Source organism: Hippocampus guttulatus, chromosome 6 (assembly GCF_054856545.1).
Source record: "Hippocampus guttulatus isolate MCC_2025c chromosome 6, RoL_Hgut_1.0, whole genome shotgun sequence".
Lineage (NCBI taxonomy): Eukaryota > Metazoa > Chordata > Actinopteri > Syngnathiformes > Syngnathidae > Hippocampus > Hippocampus guttulatus.
In genome coordinates this window covers 19,129,603-19,155,315 of record NC_141266.1, presented here as the reverse complement: position 1 = coordinate 19,155,315, position 25,713 = coordinate 19,129,603, and the positions used below count along the sequence as shown (strand labels likewise).

At 43.1% G+C, this 25,713-nt stretch overlaps 3 protein-coding genes and 1 long non-coding RNA gene across 12 annotated transcripts in view; 3 read left to right on the top strand and 1 right to left on the bottom strand.

The window, feature by feature from the left end:
* The first annotated feature begins 603 nt into the window (after window positions 1-603).
* On the top strand, window positions 604-11,037 carry dpy19l1l (dpy-19-like 1, like (H. sapiens)). The gene is made up of 22 exons (XM_086112574.1): window positions 604-1,013; window positions 1,249-1,273; window positions 1,824-1,911; window positions 2,414-2,551; window positions 2,758-2,878; window positions 4,048-4,141; window positions 4,628-4,685; window positions 4,765-4,856; window positions 5,043-5,142; window positions 5,238-5,315; window positions 5,612-5,698; window positions 5,768-5,827; window positions 5,919-5,999; window positions 6,634-6,735; window positions 6,796-6,867; window positions 6,955-7,040; window positions 7,449-7,473; window positions 8,298-8,417; window positions 8,482-8,656; window positions 9,099-9,198; window positions 9,281-9,406; window positions 9,634-11,037. The coding sequence occupies exons 1-22, from the start codon at window positions 656-658 to the stop codon at window positions 9,794-9,796; spliced, it is 2,349 nt and encodes a 782-aa protein (XP_085968700.1). The 5' UTR covers window positions 604-655; the 3' UTR covers window positions 9,797-11,037.
* Window positions 7,352-12,184, bottom strand: LOC147203937 (uncharacterized). Its single transcript, XR_015101064.1, has 2 exons — window positions 12,036-12,184; window positions 7,352-8,804 (listed from the first exon to the last, which is right to left on the bottom strand). It is a non-coding gene; the product is annotated as an uncharacterized LOC147203937 (long non-coding RNA).
* Window positions 11,429-13,772, top strand: pkdc (protein kinase-like domain containing). 2 transcript variants are annotated; one of them, XM_086112580.1, is made up of 3 exons: window positions 11,429-11,508; window positions 11,913-12,298; window positions 12,932-13,772. In XM_086112580.1, the coding sequence occupies exons 2-3, from the start codon at window positions 11,922-11,924 to the stop codon at window positions 13,521-13,523; spliced, it is 969 nt and encodes a 322-aa protein (XP_085968706.1). In that variant the 5' UTR covers window positions 11,429-11,508; window positions 11,913-11,921; the 3' UTR covers window positions 13,524-13,772. The 2 variants fall into 2 exon arrangements, with proteins under 2 accessions (XP_085968706.1, XP_085968705.1); XM_086112579.1 differs by lacking the exon at window positions 11,429-11,508 and having other exon boundaries at window positions 11,649-12,298.
* Window positions 13,773-13,919: 147 nt separating this feature from the next.
* LOC147203934 (homocysteine-responsive endoplasmic reticulum-resident ubiquitin-like domain member 2 protein) overlaps window positions 13,920-25,713 on the top strand; it is a 29,150-nt gene continuing 17,356 nt past the window's right edge. For 6 of the 8 annotated variants that reach the window (XR_015101063.1, XR_015101062.1, XR_015101059.1 and 3 more), the window contains exons 1-10: window positions 13,920-14,626; window positions 15,622-15,884; window positions 16,137-16,214; window positions 16,884-16,979; window positions 17,071-17,195; window positions 17,276-17,380; window positions 18,215-18,538; window positions 18,658-18,790; window positions 19,564-19,798; window positions 19,928-20,040. Coding sequence is in view for 2 of the 8 variants with exons in the window: in XM_086112577.1 (XP_085968703.1) it covers window positions 15,738-15,884; window positions 16,137-16,214; window positions 16,884-16,979; window positions 17,071-17,195; window positions 17,276-17,380; window positions 18,215-18,538; window positions 18,658-18,790; window positions 19,564-19,722 (1,167 nt within the window). In the remaining 6 variants the exon portion in view is untranslated. The other 2 variants (XM_086112577.1, XM_086112576.1) reach the window with 2 other exon arrangements.

Genomic DNA, 25,713 nt, shown 5'->3' with positions numbered 1-25,713 from the left:
TTCTTGGAATATATAGATTTTTGCACAGGTAGACAAATGAATATGACAAATTATTTGTGTCCAACATGTAAAAACTAAGCTAATTTACTGAACTATTGAGTTGTTTTTTAACTTACCAGTGTTTTCTAAACAAGTGTCTTTCTTCTGATGTACAGCGCGTGAGTACTTTTGCCACCTATTTCAAGTAGAAATGTGTTTTGATCATCAGAAGGAAGAAAATGATGGCGGGAGATGCTGAGAGACTTTTGATGAGGGTCCATCGGGGAATTGAGTGCCGTGTTCGGAGGAAGTGGAGCTTCCTGCCACGCGTGGTGTAACCAGTCGACCTGTCTGTAGTTACCCGACATGCTCACTTAGGGGCAGAATTTCACCAAAATTGCGTGTTATCAAATCGCACGGCGAAAATGCGAATGCGATTTGACCTCGATCCGATACCAAATATTCACCTGCTGGTATAATCAAGATAGGTACCGATCCTTTTTTTTACCATAAAAATGGCTCATGAATTTGGTAAATCTGAATTAATTTTCACTATTCAATAGTTTGCCCTTTTTATTTAAAAAGTGCGCACACGACATATTTCTGCACACGACATATTTCTACACACATATCGGTCACAAGACATTGATATCGATCACATTTAATACCAACATCGATGTCACATTATCGATATTTGGACCAATCTGCCTACCATTGTAGCATAAGAGTGAAAGCTTCTCCAGGACCTGATATTAGGAGCAGGCACGCTCCGCTGCTGTGTGGCCGCTCAGCTTTCGCTCGCCGCTTCCTTCTCCTGCAGCAGCTCTCCATGGCGGCCAAAAGCCGAAAGCAGACCGGCAAGAGCGACAAAAGCGAAAAGAGTCCCCCGCTCGCTTCTGCTGGTGGCAAAACCGGCGCCAAGCGAGCCGCCGCTGGCAGGGATGCCAAAACCGCGAACGGGCTATCGGGCATCCGCCACAAGCTGGGGCTCACTCATTCCGCAGCGGCCGGTTTGGGATTCACGCTTCTCCTCGGTAAGCTAGCGTCGGTCGCTTCGATTTGGACACCCAAACCTGGGCTAAATGTGCGGATGACAAACTTGTTATCTCCCCCGTATATCAACATCCGCGCTAACGTTAGCTCACCTGTCCATGTTAGCTTTCGAGCGTTAGCCACCACTCATTGGAAATTGATTTGCCATTTGAAAACGTGTGTGTTTTATTTTGCTCATATAATTCCCCCTTAAAATGTATTTATGTGTGCCCACAGCTGCTCTAAGCGGATATCTCCACTGGTGAGTCGTAAAAAACGTCTAATAACGAGTGCCGTGTTCAATGGTGATTGGCTTTCTGCTCTTTTCAATACATTTAACGATTCAATTCAAACACACCGCCTTTGAAAGATGTATAGTTAAAATTGGGAAAGGACATTAAATCTAGTTGTGTCACAAAGCTTCCAGGACTGGGCCTCAACAGACATATTCTCGATAAAAAAATTCTCCTAATTCTCCGAGAGTCTGAAACACTTGGCCAACGTTGACTGCCTTCATCCAGTCGCGGAGGATTCCTGATCATTTGAATCAGGTGTTTTGCAAGAGGGACACGTCTATAAAGCATGCAGGACAATGGCCCATGAGGCAAACCCTGTCCCTGTCCATTTTTAAAGTTTGTCTGTATGCAAGACACTTTAAGTAACTGAATTGTCATGAATTCAGAGCAGCATCTAAATTGCCTGACTTGGGAATGTTCTCCGACATAAGGTGCATGAGTCCGTCTCCTGATGTCTCTGTCATTTAATCTGACCTTCCCTGGCTAATGTCTATTATTATTACTCTCCACTTGCAGGTATCATCTCACACAGCTCTTTGAAAATGACAGGCACTTCTCACACTTGTCCACCCTGGAGAAGGAAATGGCTTTCCGGACAGAAATGGTGATAACAAGCTTTCTAGAGTGTGTGTGCGTGCGTGCGTGTGTGCGCGATGTAAATTAGTTCAAAATGGCTCAATCACACACTCTGGAGTCAGCCAAAATAATCTATATACACATCTGTAAATGGGAGACTTGCATAAATATTTTATTACCAAATTTACTCAGACATCACAAGATTAATACAAGTTACCTTTGGCCCATACAATGACAAGATATGCTCAATGGTGGCCATTAGACTCCGGAAACGTATGGGTATGGCAAACTGATGTTTGGGTAACATCGGCCAACCTGTCCAATGGGACACTACTGCACATGCATTTCTGATTTCTTTTCTAAGGGCCACCATGTTGTTGGTTTCTTGCAATTCACAGCATCTTTAGGTACCAATGGAGGAGTTGAAAGTCAGCTTTAACTTCCTCTTCCTGGTTTCATAACCATCCCTCAGTCTATGTGTGAGGCCTTTTTAATTGATTCACTTTTTCTGTCTTGTTTCTGGATTACAGGGCTTGTACTACTCGTACTACAAGACCATCATTGAGGCGCCTTCCTTCCTGCAGGGCCTCCACATGGTCATGAACGACCGGCTGACCGAGTACCCACTGGTCATAAATACCCTCAGGAGGTTTAATCTTTACCCAGAGGTACATTTTATGGCGGGGGACTTTTAATTGCACATTTTGAAGCTGTTGTCATTTTGTAAAGGCCAGTTTTTCTTGTCAATATTTTGGAGTTGCGGATGAGCAGAACATTTTGTCCACATTTTGAACACAAGCTTGAGAGACCAAGGCGACGTCTGAGATGCACAAAATTCCGCGTGAAGCCAGAGCTGTGTGTGTGTGTTCTCCAGGTGGTACTCGCCAGCTGGTACCGGGTGTACACGGCTGTCATGGGCTACTTTGGCGTTTCTACCAAGATGTGCTGGTCCATCAACAGAGGAGAATTCCTGACACCCGTGGACAGTTGTGAAGGTAGTGGCGGTCGCCGTGGAGACCCTGTGCCCTCTTGCTCATACATTACATCACACACAGCGAGGGCACCCACCGCGATAGGTTGGTCAGACGAAGAGAAGCTCTGATTGAAGTCCTCCAAAATGAAAATGGCGCACAAACACTTTGTTTCGAGATGGTTCACTTATTGATTCGTCAACGTTTACAGATATGTGATGCAACAGTTGGTTCAGAGAGAGACAAACATCCAAATCCAAAATGAGATCAAGTTAATGATTTGTGCGGAGTGTCCCGGAATTCTTGGAACCTATAGAACTGTTTGGAACGTCAAAATATAAATTAATTTAACGATTGCCCAAAAGTAAAACCATAATCCTTAAATGTGCTCTTCAAAGTGCTTCATAAGGACACAAATACGATGAACAGAAGAATATTTTTTAAACAATAAAATCATGAATTCAACGAAAACGCTTCATACTTATGCCCGCTTGTTTGTAGTATACAAAACATTATTGCAACAGTGATTTAAAAAACCTCTTATTAAAAAAATGCAGACGCTCTCTGTTTCATTACATTTTAAATTATTTTGCCAAGCTACATGGTTATTTTTTTAACTTATTTTGGTGAGGAGAAATCACCGTATTCTGCCGACTCCGAAGAGCCATTTTGAAGCCTTGCATTGATCCCCAAATATGGCTTCTTCCTTGACTTATCGTCAACTCCTGTTAAACCAATTAAATCGACTTAAGATAAGATAAGATATCCTTTATTAGTCCCACACTGGGGAAATTTACAGCCTCCAGCAGCAAGAATGTAGGCAGAAAGAAGAAGAAAAAATGGGGGAAAAGGGGGAAAAATAAGATTCATTTTATTAATTTGACAGAATGTACATTATCAGTCCTATCCAATTGAATGATATCGTACTTCTAGCAATAACATAACTCGAATGGTTAAAAAAAAAAAAATCTTCCTGTGCCGTAATCTTGCTGACTTTGACCGCACCGAAATAAATTTTATTTTTAGTTTGTTTGTTTTTTCTAAGTCGTCTGGTGGTGAACACAAATGGTGCTTTTCTAGACATTTGATGTCAATCTCTCGACGGTTTTCAAAATGCCTTTTTCATTTTCGTCCACTTGACATTTTAGCTATTCATCGAGTATGTAGGTTCATATTGTGTGTCTGTACGCCAGGCTTGGGAGACCCAGCTTATTTCTACGTGACATGCGTGTTCTTGCTGAACGGGGCGATGATGAGCCTGTTTTTCCTGTACGGCGCTTACCTCAGGTAGTCTTTCCAGTTTGGCTGTGTGAAGACGTGTTGTTGCTTATTGATCCACCAATATAATCGACTCGAGATGCAGATGACCTCTCTTTGCGACTGTTTTACTGCATGCGCTGTGAGTGGATGTGTTAATGTGTGAGCTACAAAGTAAGAAGATTGCTGCGCAAGTGATGTCACGATACCAAAATTCTGACTTGGATACTGTACCTGCATGAAATACCTGAGTACAGATACTAAAACGAGAATTTTAAAAATGTTCACACGACCGGAGAAGATCCGTACTCTGTTTGGCCTCCCTTTCGAGCACACCCCATAAAAACGCAAATCAGCCAGTGTAATTTTTCTCAGGTTTGATGAATTAGATTCCATGTGCTAAATTTTCGCGTATAGTTTTCGCGTTCATTTCAAGGCTATTTTGATGTACTCCTTTGTGCTATTTTTTTCCAGACCAACCTTGAGTAAATGAGGCCAATTGTGTTTTCTTTCTAGTGGCAGCCGACTGGGTGGTGTCGTGACCACCCTGTGTTTCTTCTTCAATCACGGCGAGGTGGGCGCACGCTGTTAAAATGTTAACGGCGTTAAAAAAAACCCCAGCTAATCTTTCACCTTTTGCGTGCTCGTGTCAGAGCACACGTGTGATGTGGACTCCTCCTCTGCGGGAAAGCTTTGCCTACCCCTTCCTGGTCCTGCAGATGCTGCTACTCACATTCATCTTGAGGTACGCATTCTCAGTTATGTCACCCACCGAATGCAGCCGAGAGGATTGTGTTGAAGTTGGAATGCATTTTGTAATGCCTGTTAGTGACACCTACAGGACTGGAGTAGAACAGCATCACTGTTTGATACGTCTGCTCAACTTGCCCCCCCCCCCCCCCCACTGTTTTCATCACCCCCCTATCATCAGGACCCGGAACCCGAGCAGGATGGCACTGGTCGCTCTGGGAATCTCCACATTGTGCTTCATGCTGCCATGGCAGTTTGCCCAGTTTGTGCTGCTCACTCAGGTAAAGCGCAAGGCAGACACAAGGAACAAAACATATCAAATAAAGACGATTGCCAGGGTTTAAATGTCCCCCTCCCCCCCTTCTTTTTTTTTTAGGTGGCCTCCCTGTTTGCGTCCTACATCCTGGGTTACCTCAGTGCGGCCAAGATGCAGTTGTTGTTGCTCACTCACATGGTATAGTGGAGTTTTACTCTCTGATCGCGGTCTTCACTTGCTATATTGCGGTTCATCGTTCGTGGGTTTCTACAGTGCACATGCAAGTCCGAATTTAGAGTTACGTGCTTTCAGTGTATTATTATATTTTGCCACAAAATGCTGTGGAGTACTGAGGTAGAGACAGACGTCTCCCACCTAAACAGCATTATTGAATTTATTCCCAAGTGGTTGATGACACTTGACCTGTTTGGGCATCATTGCTGAAGGATCGTGCTCACGAGCAGCCCCGTCTCTTTTGTTTCCGCAAACTGCAGGTCGCACTGGTCTTCTGCTTTGTGTTTATGTTTGGCAATGCCATGCTGCTCACGTCCTTTTACGCCTCCTCGCTCGTCTCAATCTGGGTGAGTTGAGTCTGGATGATTATGTCTAAATCGGTGTTCTTTTCTTGGCAGTAATTTTTTTTTTCTCAGGCTGTTATCGCATTGAGGGATGGCTTCACTCGGATCTTCAGAACTGGTTTAATGATCTGGGTAGGGATGATTTACTTGTGCCTCAGAGCAGAGTTGGTGCAACAAAAATCTCTCTTTTTCTTTGGTTTGAACTTCCTTCTGTCTTCCCCAGGTCATGCAGGCGTTGGTTTGGATGGGGTCCACTGTCCTGCTCAAATTCCTGCTGTCCACCATTCTCGGTGCTTCAGATGATGTGAGTTAGTGTCATCAAGATGATCACCGTCCCACAAGTGCTGCTACTTACTGTGACCTTTTGGTTTTCAGAAGCTATTGTCATTTTAAATGTTACTCACCCTTGAAACAAATTTTGTCAAGAAATATTTTTCTGAGTGACTGTTATCTGTAGTTTTTTTTTTTTAAGGAGTTATCATTAGTTTTTTTACACCTTCTGATGTGCCGTTGCGGGCGGCCCGGTAGTCCAGTGGTTAGCACGTCGGCTTCACAGTGCAGAGGTACCGGGTTCGATTCCAGCTCCGGCCTCCCTGTGTGGAGTTTGCATGTTCTCCCCGGGCCTGCGTGGGTTTTCTCCGGGTGCTCCGGTTTCCTCCCACATTCCAAAAACATGCATGGCAGGTTGATTGGACGCTCTAAATTGTCCCTAGGTGTGAGTGTGGGCGTGGATGGCTGTTCGTCTCTGTGTGCCCTGCGATTGGCTGGCAACCGATTCAGGGTGTCCCCCTGCCTACTGCCCGAAGACGGCTGGGATAGGCTCCAGCACCCCCCGCGACCCTAGTGAGGATCAAGCGGTTCGGAAAATGGATGGATGGATGGATGATGTGCCGTTGCGTTTAACTCCTGTTGCATGTTTACATACTTCTGTTTCCAAGGCTCACATCAGTGGTCTGATCAAGTCCAAGTTTACCAACTACAAGGACTTCCACACGCTCATGTACACGTGCGCTGCAGAGTTCAACTTCATGGAGTGGGAGGTAAGATTGAAGTCGGTGCATGCCTTATGCGCTGGTGCCACCTCTTTCTCTCCCCACCAGACTCCTGAACGCTACCTGAAAACGCTGCTGATGCCCATCACCGTGTTGCTGGTGGCTTTGATCGCAAAGACGGTAAGCAGATTTTTTTTTATTTATTTTTTTTTGCGATGCGAACATAAAATGCACAACCTGATCTCTTTTTTTTGTTGTCTTTTCCAGATTATGCAGGATGTTATCCGCTACCTGAGGGATGGAGGCAAGGCGCCTGAACAAAATAAAGATCATAAAAACGAGGAAGCTGTGAGGTGAGATGATGTCACTGTGCACTTACCTGACACTTCACTTGGTACAGCTTTCCAGTTTTGCAGGAATTTGGAAACAGTAAATGGTGAAAATGACAATCAAAAAAAAAATCCACTGAATAACAAAAATCGATCAATTCTTCCCTTTGTATTTTTGTATATTACTATTATTTGTATTGTGTTATTTATGATTTGTATTTTCACACAAAGAACACAGCACTGTATATTCAAAACACAAACTATACTCTCAAAACACAACACAAAAACAGACACACACATCGCAGAACTCGGTAGACGTACAAGAAAACCAACTCTTTAAGCACAAATGTATTAAGCACAACTTACACATTGTTGACATTACACATGGCGCACACAATATTGCCATAACTCGGCATCTCTTCTCTGTTTTAGGTGTGAAGTTGTCACGAAAGGAGAGGTGAGAAATATTCCTCCTTGTTCCCTTCCATATTCTATATTATGTCCTGTGGTGCATATTGCGATGAGGAATGGAAAACCGGTTCTTGTTGAGAACAGATTCCGAGAATTTCAATTCCTTTGCGTTGTTTGCCGTTCTTCCCTTATCCGTTCCAAGCCAGGTGAATAAAGTCACCATGCATGTTGCGTAGCATGATTGATTGGCACAGCCGGCAAGAAACATGGCGCCGAACGCTCGCTCGAAAGTTTTAGATTTTACAAGTAAGGAAAACAACAGGGCAACTTGCAAATTATATTCATGTTTTGTCAAGGGAGGAAACATGAGCAATATGTAAAAGCAGTTTGCACACTCAACATACGATAATTCAATTAAGGTCGCACTTTTGATCCGCTTCGGAGTCCTCAACCTGGCAGCAGTGGAAATGTTACCCGCATCCTCTCCTGCCATTACTCCAAGTAACTCTGTTAGTGTCATTTCGACCCCAAAAGGAATGTCACAACGTCCATTTGATTAAAGCGTGTCATCATGATGCCAAAACAATTCTTTACGTTCGATGAAATTTTGACATTACTTTGTTCTGTTTGTTTTACTTACATGTAATTATACAAGAAAAAACACATTCGAATTTTTGGGGGGAAGCAGGTGGTGGCAGGAACAGGAACACGATTTCCATTCACTTCAGTGGGGAAAATTGATTTGAGAAAAGTCATTTGAGTTCCCAGCATGGTCCCGGAACTAAGTATAAACTTGTAAGTCAAGATACCGCTGTGTCGAACTACTGGAGATGATTTTTTTTGGTGACTGTGTCCTGTGCGCTCCTGCAGATGGTGTATCACAGCCTGCAGCTGTTGGCATTCAGTGTGCTGGCCGTCCTCATCATGCGGCTGAAGCTCTTCCTCACGCCGCACATGTGCATCATGGCCTCGCTGATCTGCTCCAGACAGGTGGCTCTTGACGGCTCATTCTAACGTAACTGAGCCTCTCCCTCATCTTCTGTGTTCTCCTCAGTTAATGGGCTGGATCAAGGACAGGGCCAAACATCGGGCCGCCGTGTTCCTCGTGTTGGCTCTCATGGCGGTGAAGGGGGTGGCCAACCTAAAGGCCCAGTGGAGCATCATTGGGGAGTTTAGCAACATGCCGCAGGAGGAGCTGCTGAACTGGATACAGGACAACACTCTCCCCGGTGAGGGATATATTCACTCTCCTGACACTAATACTATTGTGAAAATCTCCCTTTGTCTGTCCGTCCATCCGTCCATTTTTTAAAATCCGCTTATCCTCACATGGGTCGCCGACGTGCCAACCAGTCGACCACCGTGCCGTCCTTTTGTCTGTGTGGAGATAAATAAATGAGTAAAAGATTTGATAGAGAAGCCTTTAAGAATATTGACCTCTGTCCCGAAATGCGACCTTGCAATCTTCGTGTTTTCGAGCACACCAGAGATTGTTTTGTTGCCTCGCCAGGCTTATAGTTCCACAAACATTGTGATTTTCCTGATTTTTAACTTTTCAGTTCCAGTGCACACTCGGTCAACACAACACGCATGCATAACTTGGTAGAGCACACGCATAACAGTGTACACGTCTGTCGCATTCACTTTTTTGGCATGTGTTATGTGACGCAGGTGCTGTGTTTGCGGGCGCAATGCCCACAATGGCCAGTGTGAAACTGTCCACGGGTCGACCCATCGTTAACCATCCCCACTACGAAGATGCTGGTCTGAGGTCAATGGGAGAGTCACACGACCACCAGTAGTCATGCGATTGGACTCTGATGATCATGACTGTGTCGTGTTGTGTTCTCCAGGGAGAGAACCATGCTGGTGTACTCCATGTATAGCCGCATGTCTGCAGAGACTGTGAAGAGCAACCTGAACAAGCTGGGAGTCGACTTTTTTGTTCTGGAAGATTCTTGGTGTACCAGGAGAACCGGGTATGATACACCACTTCACAGTAGGGCTGTGATGAAATCGCCATATCGTATAATATTCATACTTCAACGTGTTTCATAAACTAGGTGTCGCCAATGTTTGAGAATGAACAATATTTTCTAAGCAGCGGATAAAACATAAAATATTATATTTGCTTTTTTTGGGAGGAATAGCCAAGACTCATAACAGCAACAATATGAAGCTGACCGTCTTTTTCACATTCCACAAGGCCCGGCTGCAGCATGCCGGAGATCTGGGACGTGGAGGACCCGCAGAATGTGGGTAAAATTCCTCTGTGCACGCACATGTCCAGGAACTCACGGCCACACTTCACCACCGTCTTCGCCAATCACATCTACAAAGTCCTCAAAGTGGCCAAAGATGCCAGATAACGGCACTGCTTTTGAACATGCCCGTTTACCAATGGAAGCCTTATTTTTAATTTTATTGTTAATTATTATTTTTTTTTGTAGTATTAGCCTTTTTGGGGGGGGGGGGGGTACAAAATTCCCAGTAAAAAAATGTGATAGATTATGTGTCGTTTATCCACCTGATACTTTTATGCAGGCCTGGAAAGTAGGATATTGCGGAAAGTGTTGTGACAGAATTTATTCTACTCCGTGTTTCACACAGGCCCCAGCAAAGTGGGACAGTGCTGCAACTGTGTACACTTTTAGGTCAGGTTTCCCCAATCAGATTATTAGTCATGAGAAAATCTTCCCTCTTATCAGGACTTCTTTCACACATAGACCTGGCAAAATTTTCCTAAACGTTTTCCAATTTTTTTTCTTTTTTTTTAATGTAGAAAGAGGGACATTGCCAGGAATTTAGCGCATTGGAGCAACACAGTATTCATTCACCAGTATCTTTCACACAGAACCCAGCAAATCAGGACATTGTTGGGTCCCACAGTCGGACAAATGGAGAAGTATTACAGGAGGCAGTTTCACACAGGAATACAATGGCGCTTTTTTTTATGTAAAACCTTTTCCCCTTGTATTCATTTGCCAGTGTCTTTTCACACACAATCCAGTCGAACGAATCATTGTCATCAACAAATTCATTTTGGTTACACTTCAGACACTACCTCGGAATCTGTGTGAAGGGGGATACTACCGCCGGCATCGACGCTTTGTACAGTGTTGCTGTCGTAATTGACTATTTTTATATAACTTATTTGCAGGCTTTTTTGGAAGAAAGTTCAAATGTTTTATGGAGGAATATGGCATGTAATAACTGTCATGACATTTTAGGCTACTTATTAGAACAGCTGCACCTTGTCCAGTTTCGTTTTGTGTTGTAAAAAGAATTGTTTTTTAGCATCTCACACTGCCAAAATAACTGTAGCGGATAATCACACCCGAACAGTAGCAGTGTATGGGAAAAGCAAAGGTCACGAAAATATGAAGCTCAGTTGACGTGAAGATGAATTTAGCATAGTTAAGCATTTCAGTAACAAGCTAAACGGGAAGCCCCGATGTGCCAAAGGGAGCTCTTGAACAAAAAATATATAGATTAGAGATTTTTCTATGAATGTTTTCAATAATCTCTAATGTGTTTTATGGTTCTTGCTGGCTATGCGTGTTGCTTGTGTTTTATATTTGTTTTGTATTGAAATAAAGGGTACAAATTATTTATTTTGTCTAGATTGTGTTCATTATTTTACAATAGTATTCCTAATTTAAGGTTTATTTAAGTTTTGTTGGCAAAAATTATTTTTGGTTTATTTATTACTTCAAAAGTCAAGTGTCGAGCAGCAGTCACCAACTCTGGTCCTGTGATTTGTTAGTTGTCAATTAAGTGTCACGGAGGACTCGGCTGATATTACCGTATTTACTCTCCAGAAGAGGAAAAAATGGTCCTTAAATGTCAAACTTGCACGACGGTAATATTTTAATAATGGGTGGTGCGTGATTTGTTGGCACAAACATTTAATAGCCTGCAATTACTTTTAAGATGTAGGAAGGGAGAGTGCCACCATTGTGTTTGTCCAATTGGACTCGCCGTACAAATTCCTGACTTGAATTGATCGCAGTACCAGAGTTCCGGCGTAACACTTTTGATATCAAGGCAGACTTTTCCCCAAGAAGTGGAAACGCGTTTGGTAAGTGTTTAAGTATTACAAGAAAACAAGTTTCGTTACAACCAAGTGAATGTCAAACGAGTTAGTTCGTGGGGCTGTAGAGACACAACTGATATCAACTAATGTAGTTGGTCCCAATGGACTTGCCGTACAACTTTCGCTTTGCCCAGTTCTGGACTGGAGTCCGCTAAGTGGAATTTCATTTGAGAAGGGATACGTCAAATTACTGTTTTCTTCATTCAGTCTACGTGCCGTGTCAAACTTAAAGAGCCGACAAAAGTTACGTGATGAAGCACGGGATTTAACTTGGTTTCGCGCTTTCGCAAAAGCGTAGCGAGGCAGCCTGCAAGCAGAGCTAGGCCAAGTGGATTCGTCGTGCGCCGTCCGCATTTGTTTTATTTCCTACTCGTTTTGATACTCAACAGTGATCGCAAATGAAACCAGAGCACCGGGAAGCGGTCCTCCGGGCGTGCGGTGCTGCGTCGCTGCGTGTGGGTGCAAAGATTCAGACGCTGTGGAGCGGTTACGGCGAGATCGTCCGCCTGCACCTGGAAGGCTGTGAGCGGCCATCGGTGGTCGTCAAGCACATCAAATTTCCCACGAAGGGGACCGAGCACGCCGCCGCCGACCCCGCTGCCCATCGCTCCCACATGAGGAAGGTGAGGTCCTACGAGGTGGAGACCCACTGGTACCAGAACTACGCCACCAATTCCAAGTGTAGGATACCCGCCTGTCTCGCCGCTTGTTCCCATGGAGACGAGATGCTAATCGTGCTGGAAGACCTGGATGTGGCTGGTTATGACCAAAGAAGGTATTTTTTTTTTAATTTAAAGGAGACATTCTATGCATTTTTTGCATTGTAAGTAGTAGGATGGGGTCAGAGCCCTCCCACAATGGCCAAAACTAAGTAAGTCTTTAGTTATTTCTCAACATGAGTCCACAAACAAGCCCTTACTCCACCCCCAGCCGTCATGGTAACAAAGGCCAGTACTTAGCATGGATCTAATATTTGACTCTTTTTTTCTCCATAAATATGCAGTGGAAAATTAATAAAATTAATTTTAATAAAATGGACAAAACAATTGTAGATTTTGAACTATATGATCTTGTAGGATTTTACAGTTGCATTTTTGGCGCACAGATATGAAGTGGCGTATATATATTTAAAAAAGAAGAAGATTAAATGTGGGAAACACTTGTGGATTTTGCACCCCATGGTTTAGAATTTTTTCACTCGTGAATTTTTTGCAGTGCAGACCCTACAGTGACAGAACATAGTCAACAATTGTAGATTTAACATGTGTGACCTGGTAGGATTACATCACTGAATTTGTTTCCTCCACAAATGTGCAGTACTTTATAAAAGAAATAAACTGAATACGATTTGAAATTTTGCACCATATTCAGTATTTTGATATGAAATCCCTTTTTGTTGTACTCACAGAACCAACGTGAAAGATTATGAGATGAGAGCGTGCCTCAGCTGGCTGGCCCACTTCCATGCTCACTTCCTGGGGGTAGCCCCGCAGGGCCTGTGGCCAATAGGCACCTATTGGCACCTGAAGACGCGCCCGGATGAGCTGGAGGCCATGGACGACACCAGGCTGAAGGCTGCGGCCGGCGCCGTGGATGAGGCGCTTAATAGCTGCCGCTTCCTTACCATCGTGCATGGCGATGCCAAGCTTGCCAACTTCTGCTTCTCCTCTGACGGACGGGATGTGGCGGCCGTGGACTTCCAGTATGTCGGCGGTGGCTGTGGGATGAAAGATGTGGCATACTTCCTCGGAAGCTGCCTTGAAGAAAGGGAGTGTGACAAGAAGGTGCCGGGCCTGCTGGATCACTACTTTTCTGAGTTAAAGCATGTCGTGAGCACCCAGGTGGACTTTGCGGCGTTGGAGAAGGAGTGGAGGGAAATGTTCGCCTTTGCGTGGACCGATTTCCGCCGGTTCCTGCTGGGGTGGATGCCAGGTCATTGGAAAATTGACCGCTACAACAAGAGGCTGGCCGACGAGGTTCTGCTCAAACTCAAGCTTTGAACGTAACAAAAGCATCAGCTCGAACCTTTTTATCGATACAGTACTCACAAAAAGGTTGGATCATTGGGTTTTTGTGTCCAGTATATAAAAAAAGCCCAATATCCCTAACTTTTAATGGATTGCCTAATGCTCACAGGTAGAAAAGAGCTCATTTCAACACCTTCTTTCACTTCCAGATTGAAAAAAAAAGGAAATGAATTCTCTCTGCATGCACTGTGAATGATACAAAATACAAATCACATACATTTACTATGCAGTATGGTTGAAATTTGTATTTAAAAAAAACAGATTCAAATTGCATCAAACACTTAAGTATATCTCCCTCCAAAATAGGGCTTTAATTTTCCTTAAAACCAACTTTTAGTGGTTTAAAAAAAAAGAGCAAATGGGAATTTTCTGACTTCCGACTACTTTGAACTGGGAGGTTCGAGTTGTTGGAGTCGATTGGGTGACGGGGGACCCAGAGTTCACCGACTGGCTTCAATGTGAAGTCACTCTTCAAGGGCGACCCCCATGGAGACAGAACGTAAATGGCAAGGCATAATTTACAAGATTATAATCACATATTTATCATCGCATTAGTTTAGTTATTAAAAAAAAAAAAACTTGACACAACTTTAGTTGTGCTGACTGTGTGAAGATGTTATTTCCCTTGATGCCGTTGTTTGGTGAAATGAACGAAATGCTTTGAATATACGATATTCATTTATTTATATACACTAAGGAAATAATGATGAAGGGTTGATGGAGGTCAAAATGTGTTGTGATGAACCTGCACAAATAATTCATCGGAATCAGCCATCTTTGTTGTTTACATTCGCCTCGAACACTTTGAGGTCAAAACTGGGACAACCCATTCTGATTTCCCACCACCCTCGAATGCAGCAAACGATACTGTTGCGGCTTAAAGCAAACCAATGATACGTTAAAAAATATGCACTTGTGTCATATTTTGCACAAATGTCAAGCCTATATGACATTCAGGGACGCTTAATTCTGACGTCAGATTGAATTTCGTGACGTCACCAACAACAAGACGAGTCGAGTAAATCGAAAATTGAAGACGGCGACTGCGGCATTTGCCCTCGAGGGATGGTTATCAGGTACACAAGGGCCCGTCACCACGTTGAAATCGCTTTTAGATTAATACTCGCGCTGTCAAAGCCGTGAGTCAACCGGTAGAGAATCGGGGCAGGTGTCGAGCGATGTTGCTAACCAGCGAGCTACCAGGGATAGCCGCCGAGCTAACGCTGGTAAACATTACTCGACGGCGTGCCTGTATATGTCTGTGGTTAAGTCTTTACGCCAGGTCACCGCCATCCCAACATAGGTACCCAACATAACTGTATTTTTCTGTAAATTCTGTAAATTGTCTCTGTGTTTAACCACTTCGGGTTTTGCTCGCCGTCTTAAAGTCAGCACAACATCCAGACCGGCTATTTTAGCTATTTGACAATGAGCGCTCAATCTCTACTTTTATCTTTAGTTCTAGTGGACGAATAATCTATCTAATCAATTTATAGACAATATCTCAAACACCTATTTAACAAGAGTGGCCAACAATATTTGCCTCCCCAGCAATATGGCGGCGATCTGTTTTTGTAATTTCTGACACATAACAAATTACCAGGCTGCTCAAATTCCTTTCTTTTTTCATTATTTTAACGAGAAAAAACCCATTGAGATTGTGATCTCTCTTACAAGGGTGGCCTTGCCTCGACGTCAGCAGCACATGTCATAAAAACTGTTAACCCTTACAAATAAATTTGTCAACATGGACATAAAAATAGTTGAACTGTTAAGTCATAGTATCGGTGCCAATTAAAATCCTGTGAGTGCAAATGAATGGTTTTAATCTCTTTAAAAGTGCTGAAGATTGCACGACTGTCTGTGTCCTATGTGTTGTGTTGTGTTATTTTTGTTATTTTGACTTCAAAATGGCGCCGCGAGAGTGGCTGCCTTTCCAGCAGCTCCCATATTTTGTTGTTCTACTTCTTCCTTTCATAACTTTGCTGCTGTGAATTGGGAATTTCTCCATTGCGAGACTAATAAAGGTTTTCTTATCTTATCTTCCCCTTCTCACTCGATATCCCCAAAGACAGAGTAAAGCAACACCAACGGATAATGTAGAAGGGCAAGCACCCCCCCAATGATGCTTTGAGGGGAGCTTTGCTAAATGTCCCCTGACATTTGCCGACATTACGACCATGAGCCATGGAGTCAGGAGGAGCGGACACCCCGGTCACTTTAGTCATTCAGGCGTCCGACCAAAAGCATGAAGACTGCACAATCAACTGTTTCCTGAGCTGGACTGTGGAGGAGCTGAAGAGTCACATCGCCATTGTGTACCCCAGTAAGCCAGTAAGTCATGCTTGGAGGAAGACGTTTGTCATGGCTTCATGAAATGAATGTTTGGCGTCATGCGCACCATACACGCTAGAACTGGTGGGATGGAAAAAAAAACTACAGTGTTCTGTGGACATGTGCCCTACAAGTGTGCTCACACGCAGCTGTTATCTAAATCAAGAGGGACTGGCTAAATTATTTACTTCTGTTGCTGTTGACAAACATTCTCGACTGGCCTATTAGAAATTTCCTCAATGTGTACTACAGCGCTCCAGAGATCAGCAGCTAGTGTACTCAGGGAAGCTCCTGCAGGACCACCTCCAGCTACGAGATGTACTGCGACAGGTACGCTTTCACCATGGCAGCACCCCAGATGATCATGTTTGCTTCTTTCAGAATCCAGAAGCAGCGGGGGCTGCCGGCCTAGAAAGATACAGGAAGTCTGACATTTTGTTTTGGGGTGTCCATTTTAGCCTCAGTTTGGTCACTTGCAGTGGTCCTTCAGAAATGATTTGGTCCTTGAGATCATGTCTGATTTCTAAAAAAGTTATTTTGAACTTTTTTTTTTAAATATGAAAAGCTGCAATTTGCTCTTCTGTGGAGCCCATTGGGGTTGACAAATTAGCTTAATGGCACATTACCGCCACCAACTGATATTGTCCTGCCACTGCAAGCAACCTGACCTGACTTGATGGTGGCCGAATGCTGAGTGGCTATTAAAAGGCGACATCTCATTAATAACCTCTAAATCCTAATGCCTGACAGGAACAATTTGGAAAAAAAACTCAACTGAATTGAATAAAGCCGACTGACCAACCAAAATGAATTAGTCCTCCCCTTGCCCCTGCCCCCACTCTACAAATTGCAGCCTTTCCCATTTGAAAATTGCATTCTCCTACTTTGCGATGCCAATTAGAATTTGATTTATTCACAAGAATATTAGCATACATCAACCCTCACTCCAAACCTTCGGTCTTCATTGTCGCATTTGTCCGCGCCAATCATGTGGAACAGCCGCACGACGAGTATGCCATCTTGCATCTGATGTGCAGTTCTTGCACCCCGCCGGGCTCGCCTGCACCCCATTGCACCTCCAGGCTCAATGCCGGCGTGAGTACCAAACCGCCGCTGTACCTCTGTGTGTGTTCTTCTCACCTCTTTCACGTGTCAGCTTCTGACAGGTCCTCTCATCTTTGTTAAGAGTTCCGAAAGTGCAAGGTCAGCACTTCGTGACAGTGCCTCCATCTCGGGAGGTCCCGATGCTCTCAGACGTCGAGGTGGCGTCGTCAGCTTGAACCCTCTCAGCCCTGCTGGTGTCCCTCGATTGTAAGCAGAGCACATGACCTCATATTTTATTCTCTGAGAGGACAAATTTGCTTCTTTTTCTTGTTCATGTTCATCATCAGACCTCAAGGCGGAGCTCCGACGCCTCTGCGAGGTGGCCAGATGTTGATGCCCATTCAGATGCTGTGGTGGCAGCAGATGTACGCGTGGCACTACTACATGCAGTAGTGAGTATATGTCTCACTTCGGGATGTTGCTTGTTGTACAACACAAACCTACAAGGTTGTGGCAGATCCTTAAGCGGTATTACGAGGCGTGGTTCTAAAAACAAGGCCTGAATTGGCATGAAAATGAATTAAGTAATTATTAAATACATCTTTCCAAAGTCTTATTTTTTTTAGATGCATATACTGTAAGTAAGATTTGTGATTGTAAATTGTCTGAAATCACACACACACACACACACACACACACACACACACACACACACACACACACACAAAATACCATTCTTAAAAAAAAAAAAAAAAAACCTGCCCCAATGATCATATCATAATGTTACAATAGTGGAACCAACAAAACAATGATGTGGTTTTGGTCGCGACTCCTAAGAGCAGATGCACAGCATTCATGTACTGCCGCAATGAATGATTCTTTTTACAAATGATTAATCTGTCGATTGATGAATCCGAAGTTTTCATTTCCATCCCTATATTCCAAGAAGGGCGTGATTTAAAACTGACAGTGCAGAAAATAGGCACACATAATTAAGATTCAGTTCCCAGTTTGGTCTGGAACATGTCAGAAAATAGGCAAAAATCACGGTGTAATTAAAATGTCACACGGACCTTTTTTCATAACGTTTGGAAACAAGAGACACCAATATACTTCCAGATGGCAGAATGTGTGTGACCACCGCTAGCCATTTTCAAAACCCATGACCAAAAATGACTGAGTTTGGAGTTGCGCCCCGGGACCTCCACATATCCTCACAAATTTTTTGTTTTGAAATGGCCTTCAAAATCAAATCGGTCTGTCCCTCTTGGTCTTTCTCTTTGCAGTCAAGCGGCGGTGGTGGCCTCCCAGACTCTCAGCTTCGCCCCTGCCACCTCACAACTGCCGCCTTCCCGGCCCAACGAAGCCGCGCCCGCCATCCCGGACGCCGACCCCCTGCCGGAGAACCTGGCGCTGCCTCCTGCAGCCAACGCCAACATCCAAATAAACGTACAGGGCGGCGGCGTGCTGAACGAGGACGAGCTCAACCGCGACTGGCTGGACTGGCTGTATGCGCTGTTCCGTGGCTACGTCCTGCTCAGCTTTGTCTACTTCCACTGCTCGTTCGGCCACTTCATCATGGTGGTGGGAGCCATGATGCTCGTCTACCTGTGAGTCACTGGGAGAGAAGCTATGTGCATGCCGAACTTTTCGCTAAGAGCACCCCGGACTCCTTGAGCCTTAAACGCTGCCAGAAGCAGAAATTAAGATGTTTTTTTTTTCTTTTTAGGCACCAGGTGGGCTGGTTTCCCTTCAGAACGGTAGCGCATCAACAGCAGCAGCAAGAGCTGCCAAACTTTCAGGATCCTGAACAAGCTCAAGCTTGGGAGGAAGCGGAGATGCAACGGGGCATCTGGGAACTGGTGTGTTTTGACATAATCTCAGTTTTAGCAATTAATCTATTTTATCGGGGCGGCCCGGTGGACCAGTGGTTCGCGCGTCGACCTCACAGTGCAGAGGCACAGTGTTCGATTCCAGCTCCGGCTTCCCTGTGTAGAGTTTCCAAGTTCTCCCCGGGCCTGCGTGGGTTTTCTCCGGGTACTCCGGTTTCCTCCCGCATTTCTAAAACATGCATGGCAGGCTGATTGAACACTCTAAATTGTCCCGAGGCGTGAGTGTGAGCGCGGATGGTTGTTTGTTTCTGTGTGCCATGCGATTGGCTGTCAAACGGTTCAGGGTGTTCCCCGCCTACTGCCCAAAGACGGCTGGAATAGGCTCCAGCATCCCCTGCGACCCTTGTGAGGTTAAGAGGATCAGAAAATGGATGGACATTTGACACAAATAACAAGGCTGCGAACATAGATGAGCCACTCGACAAAAAGCGCAGCCGGGCGAGCCATTTTAGCTATTTGGTCACTCCATATGCTTCTCTGACCCTTTAGTAATCTTTTCAGAATAGCGACTAGCCAATTTAATTCCTGTTGAAACAGACAATGTGCAAAACCACCATGACATTGTTTTGTGGATGACAAGAAACGAGCCTGGTGGAAGGCCCTCTCCTGACCATAGAAAAAAAAATGAGCATTTTAATTTGATAAGTCACAGCTCCCTCTGCTGGCTGCAGAAAGACTGTACAGTCAACATTTTAAAGGTGGTACAGCATTGCAACTGAGTGTGTGGGTATGTGCTTCTTTAGGAGCGGGTGATGGACAACGGCATGGACGAAGCCCAGCAAGAGGACCCCGGCTTGCTCGCCACGGCGTGCTCCTTTGTCCGAATCTTCTTCAGCTCACTTATTCCGGAGGGGTGGCCCCAAAGGCCACCTGCCTTACCCCCTGTGCTCCATCCTCATTAGTCCTGAAGAAGCCTCAGCCAGCATGTGGACAAGTTGACATACATAATGTTTCTTAAGGCCTGAAAAAGAACTACCGGTATTTGGAAATATATTATCAATCAAGCTGTAAATGGATGCATTAAAACTCACTTTTATTTATGTCATGTAATTGATGCTGTACTTCTCTTTGGGGAATAAAAAGCTCTTTTTTTCTTTTTGTTGTAAGTCCTCTACTGTCCTGCAGATGTCAGCATGGCTCCTTGTTAAATTTGAGGCAGAGAGTGCAGGGGACCTCACGGACGTTAATATTCATAAGGAAAGCAGTGCAGGGATTGGGCAGTGAGTATTGATACTCATTTCTATTTCACTCATAGTTTAAAAGAGAAAAACAATTTAGTCATACTTCTGTGTTAATGTTGACTTCACAGCCCAAAACTAGAATGCAACTCAAGTTAGCACAGACCTCCCATGAGCAGCATGAAATGTAGTAAAAATTGGACATGTTCTATCAGTACATGCGATTGAGAATACAACAAATTGGTCAACTGACAACTGCGCATTACTATATCGATATATGTACACAAATGTATACGCATTTGAAAATGAAATAAACGCCAACACCGTGTTTACTGAGTGACAACTATTCATTAAGAAATAGAAGGATGAGCAGCAGCATGAATAGTCAGCAGCACCGCCTGCACCAAAATCCTTTATAGGTACACATCACAAAAGCCTCTACATTGATAAACAGTTGTTATCAAAGATCCAGGGTGTACTCTAAATAAAAATTTGGATGAGCACAAACTTAGCAGCATTGCGTTGCAGTGTGAATGTACCATACCAGAACAATAGTCATTATATGCATTTCATACCAATAATTAACCCTCAGAGCTGATAACTAAGCAAATAATTTTAATGTCAGATGTGAATGTGCACAAAAAAGCAAGAATAGGCCGTGGCACTAAACGACATGTCGCTATGCACTTCAGACGGGTTCTCTGAAAGGCCGTAATGCAATCAGCATAGATTTTTGTGTAGCGGGCTCAATTAATTATGCATGACATGGACTTGACGGACGTTTTGATATGGTTACGTCCCCTTCCCGCCGCGAGCTGTCAATCCAATCGGGTTAGGATCGTAAGCAGCCCTCCCGTGCCCCCTGCCTCCCATCTCTCCTTATCTGAGCTGAGCTTTCTTTTAAGAGTGTTTGGATGCTTGTAGGACGTTTCATCATCCTAATAAGTTGTTGTTATGCAGCCTGCTTCCCTCCTATCAAACTCCAGCTTGAGAGGACTGACTCACTTCATTACATTCTGTGTGTGTGTGTGTGTGCGCGCGCGCTCGCGTCGGACAGTTTGTAGAGTTTGTACGAGGTCACACACGCACACACACAATTGTATGAAACGCTGTTAATATGGAACATATATGTGCATGCGTGTGCGTGTATGTGTGTGTGTGCGCGCGTGTGTATATAAATAAACAGTAAAAAAATAATTATTTTTCAAAAGTTGTAAGACATCATTAGTATTGTCGTACACGTCGTTTGCCATGTCCATGAATTGTATCGCAATGGGAATGTTGAACGACGTGAGGAAATAGATGACTGTGAAAAGCAGCAAGAGTAGTAAGCAGCATTGCATTTTAGCAAAGAACAACACTTGCACGTGAAATAGTCTAAATGTTAACACGTGAGATAAGATGAAGAATATACAGGCAGATGTACAGTCATTTTTTTTCAGTCAGCAAAAATATACACAGCGTTGTCAGTAGCAAAACAAGTACAGTGTACATGTTGCAAAAAATCGGCTGTATATAAAAAAAAAATCACTTTTTGAATGGAACGATTGAAATTAATTCAGGGTGTACACAGTTGTGAATGAAATCACCAGTATTAATTTCAATATAAAATAGCAAATACACTAGAAATAGAAAATAATATTCAACATTTGCAGAGGTATTTGAAGTAATCAATGTCGTTACTCGTCATTCGTCAGAAAATTGTGTCCATCTACTGACCTGACCTACTGTCAGTACTGACGATGCGCATTCGTATTTGTTGTAGTAGTAGTAGCAGTAGTAGTACTAATAGGCCTTATTATAGCAATGAAGACAATTAGAATAATTGCCAATACGAGACAATAGTAAGGAAATTACTATTATATTGTTGTTATATGCGTACCTGCCTAAAAAGGGGTTCTTCGTTATAGTATGTTGACAAGATACTCACAGAAACAACACCACAGAAATGCCAATCATTATTCTTATTTCAGACATTATTTCAAAAGATCTTTATGACACAAAAAGCGCCATGGAATAAAAGTGCAAACAAAGTCATGAATTCAGATTCCTCGCAAATTCAGTAGATACGAACTCGTGTGCGTGTCCCCGAAAATCAGTTTATAAATGTAAATATTTGTAAACATTTTATGCTAAACGCGTTATGGCAACATTCTGTTTAAATTCAACGTCCACTTCCTGTCTTGTTCACGTTTCATCACAAACATGGGGCTCGTCCTTGAAGCACTTTGGTAGCGTCTTGACTTTTGAAAGCACTTTGTCGCTAAATGGCCGCAGACACACCATCCATCACCCGGCCTGCTCTTAACCTATTAGCATATAGTTAGCAAGATGGCCGCCGCCAGCACTCCAGGACTGACCTGTTAGCTTGTCTCATAGCGATCGCTAAAAGCCTGAGTAGAGGAAAATGGGCCACAATGCTAAACTGACAGAAAGGCAAGGGTGGCAAAAGTACCCGTTTTTAGCCGGAAAAAAAATGGCCATGTATATAGTCAGCCATTTTTAGCCAAAAATCATGACCATGTGTAGTAAGACGTTTTTAGACGAAAAAAAACAACAACCACGTATCTAGTAAGGCGTTTTTCGCCGAAAACCCCCCAACCATGTATAGTAATCCGTTTTTAGACAAAAAAAGAACGACCATGGATAATAAGGTGTTTTTAGCCGAAAAAACGACCATGTATAGTAAGGCGTTTTTTCGACGAAAAAAACTACCATGTATCTCGAAAGGCGTTTTTCGCCGAAAAACCCCAACCATGTCTAGTAATCCGTTTTTAGACAAAAAAAAAAAAACGACCATGGATAGTAAAGCGTTTTTAGCCGAAAAAAAAAAACGACCATGTAGAGTAAGGTGTTTTTAGCCGAAAAAACGACCATGTAAGGCGTTTTTTGACGAAAAAAACGACCATGTATAGTAAGGCGTTTTTCGACGAAAAAAACGACCATGTATAGAAAGGTGTTTTGAGCCGAAAAAAAACGACCATGAATAGTAAGGCGTTTTAACTAAAAAAAAAAACAACCATGTATAGTAAGGCGTTTTTAGCCGAAAAAAAAAACGACCATGTATAGTAAGGCGTTTTTAGACGAAAAAAAATGACCATGTATAGTTAGGCGTTTTTAGACCAAAAAAATGACCATGTATAGTAAGGCGTTTTTAGCCCCCCCCCCCCAAAAAACGACCATGTTTAGTAGGGCATTTGAACTCGAAAAAAAAGACCATGTGTAGTAAGTCTTTTTAACCCGAAAAAACGACCATGTATAGTAAGCCGTTTTTAGCCCCAAAAAAAAAGACCATGTTTAGTAAGCCATTTTAACTCGAAAAAAAACGACCATGTGTAGTAAGGCGTTTTTAGCCGAAAAAAAGGACCATGTGTAGTAAGGCTTTTTAACCCGAAAAAACGACCATGTATAGTAAGCCGTTTTTAGCCCAAAAAAAAAGACCATGTTTAGTAAGCCATTTTAACTCGAAAAAAAACGACCATGTGTAGTAAGGCGTTTTTAGCCGAAAAAAAGGACCATGTGTAGTAAGGCTTTTTAACCCGAAAAAACGATCATGTGTAGTAAGGTGTTTTTAGCAGAAAAAAACGACCATGTATCGTAAGGCATTTTAACACGAAAAAATCAACCATGTATAGGAGGCCGTTTCAAGCCGAAAAAAACGACCATCTATAGTCATGCGTTTTTAGCCGAAAAAAAGGACCATGTATAGTAAGGCGTTTTTAGCCGAACAAAACGACCATGTATATATAGTAAGGCGTTTTTAGATGAAAAAAACGACCATGTATATATAGTAAGGCGTTTTTAGCCCCCCAAAAAAACTACCCTGTATAGTAAGGCGTTTTTGGCCGAAAAAAAATGACCATGGTCGTTTTTTTCGGCTTAAAACGCCCTCCTATACATGGTCGTTTTTTTCGAGTTAAAATGTCTTACTAAACATGGTCGTTTTTTTTCGGCTAAAAACGCCTTACTATACATGGTCGTTTTTATCGGCTAAAAACGCCTTACTATACAGTACATGGTACTTACTTAATTAAAAAATCAATCCTGTCATTTATACATGTGAGAATGATGCTGGGCTGGCTCCGTGGCCCACTGGTTAGTGCGTTGGAGTGCGAATGCAGAGGTCCAGGGTTCAAATCCAGCTCCGGCCTGTCGCGCTTGCGTGTTCTCTTCTTGCTGGCATGGGTGTTGTCCGTCCACCCACCCATCCATTTTCTCATCCCCTTGTCCTCACAAGGGTCGGGGAAGGGGGGGTGTGCTGGAGCCTCACCCTGCTGTCTTCGGGCCATCGGCAGAGGGGAGGGGGCACCCTCACCCGGCCGACAGCCAATCAAGAATACCATTTGCACCGTTTTTTTCGGCTAAAAACGCCTTACATAATGGTAGATTTTTTCGGCTAAAAACGCCTTAATATACATTGTCGTTTTTTTCGGCTAAAAATTTCGTCCAAAAACGCCTTACTATATATACATGGTCGTTTTTTTGGGCTAAATATTTCGTCCAAAAACGCCTTACTATACATGGTCGTTTTTTTCGGTCAAAAACGCCTTACTATACATGGTCGTTTTTTTCGGCTAAAAATGCCTTACTATACAGGGTCGTTTTTTTCGGCTAAAAATTTCGTCCAAAAACGCCTTACTATACATGGTCCTTTTTTTCGGCTAAAAACGTCTTTCTATACATGGTCGTTTTTTTCGGCTAAAAACGCCTTTACTATACGTGGTCGTTTTTTTGTCTAAAAACACTTTGCTGTACATGGTCGTTTTTTTCGGCTAAAAATGTCATCCAAAAATGCCTTACTATACATGGTCTTTTTTTTCGGTCAAAAACGCCTTACTATACATGGTTGTTTTTTTCGGCTAAAAATGCCTTACGATACATGGTCGGGTTTTTTTCGGCTAAAAACGCCTTTCTATACATGGTCGTTTTTTTCGGCTAAAAACGCCTTACTATATATACATGGTCGTTTTTTTCGGCTAAAAATTTCGTCCAAAAACGCCTTACTATACATGGTCGTTTTTTTCGGTCAACAACGCCTTACTTATACATGGTCGTTTTTTTCGGCTAAAAACGCCTTTCTATACATGGTCGTTTTTTTCGGCTAGAAACGCCTTACTATATACATGGTCGTTTTTTTCGGCTAAAAATTTCATCCAAAAACGCCTTACTATACATGGTCGTTTTTTTCGGTCAAAAACGCCTTACTATACATGGTCTTTTTTTTCGGCTAAAAATGTCCTCCAAAAATGCCTTACTATACATGGTCATTTTTTTCGGTCAAAAACGCCTTTCTATACATGGTCGTTTTTTTCGGCTAAAAATTTCGTCCAAAAACGCCTTACTATACATGGTCATTTTTTTCGACTAAAAATGTCCTCCAAAAACGCCTTACTATACATGGTCGTTTTTTTCGGTCAAAAACGCCTTTCTATACATGGTCGTTTTTTTCGGCTAAAAATTTCGTCCAAAAACGCCTTACTATACATGGTCATTTTTTTCGACTAAAAATGTCCTCCAAAAACGCCTTACTATACATGGTCGTTTTTTTCGGTCAAAAACGCCTTACTATACAGGGTCGTTTTTTTCGGCTAAAAACGCCTTACTATACAGTCGTTTTTTTCGGTCAAAAACGCCTTTCTATACATGGTCGTTTTTTTCGGCTAAAAACGCCTTTACTATACGTGGTCGTTTTTTTGTCTAAAAACACTTTGCTGT

What these genes read in the sequence shown, in the direction of transcription:
- dpy19l1l (XM_086112574.1), top strand. Translation starts at nt 656, where the DNA reads ATGTCACATTATCGATATTTGGACCAATCTGCCTACCATTGTAGCATA. An exon ending in TGGCTTTCCGGACAGAAATG is followed by an intron (nt 1,912 to 2,413) that starts GTGATAACAAGC and finishes TCTGGATTACAG; the next exon opens with GGCTTGTACTACTCGTACTA. An exon ending in GAACTGGTTTAATGATCTGG is followed by an intron (nt 5,828 to 5,918) that starts GTAGGGATGATT and finishes TGTCTTCCCCAG; the next exon opens with GTCATGCAGGCGTTGGTTTG.
- pkdc (XM_086112580.1), top strand. Translation starts at nt 11,922, where the DNA reads ATGAAACCAGAGCACCGGGAAGCGGTCCTCCGGGCGTGCGGTGCTGCG. An exon ending in GCTGGTTATGACCAAAGAAG is followed by an intron (nt 12,299 to 12,931) that starts GTATTTTTTTTT and finishes TTGTACTCACAG; the next exon opens with AACCAACGTGAAAGATTATG.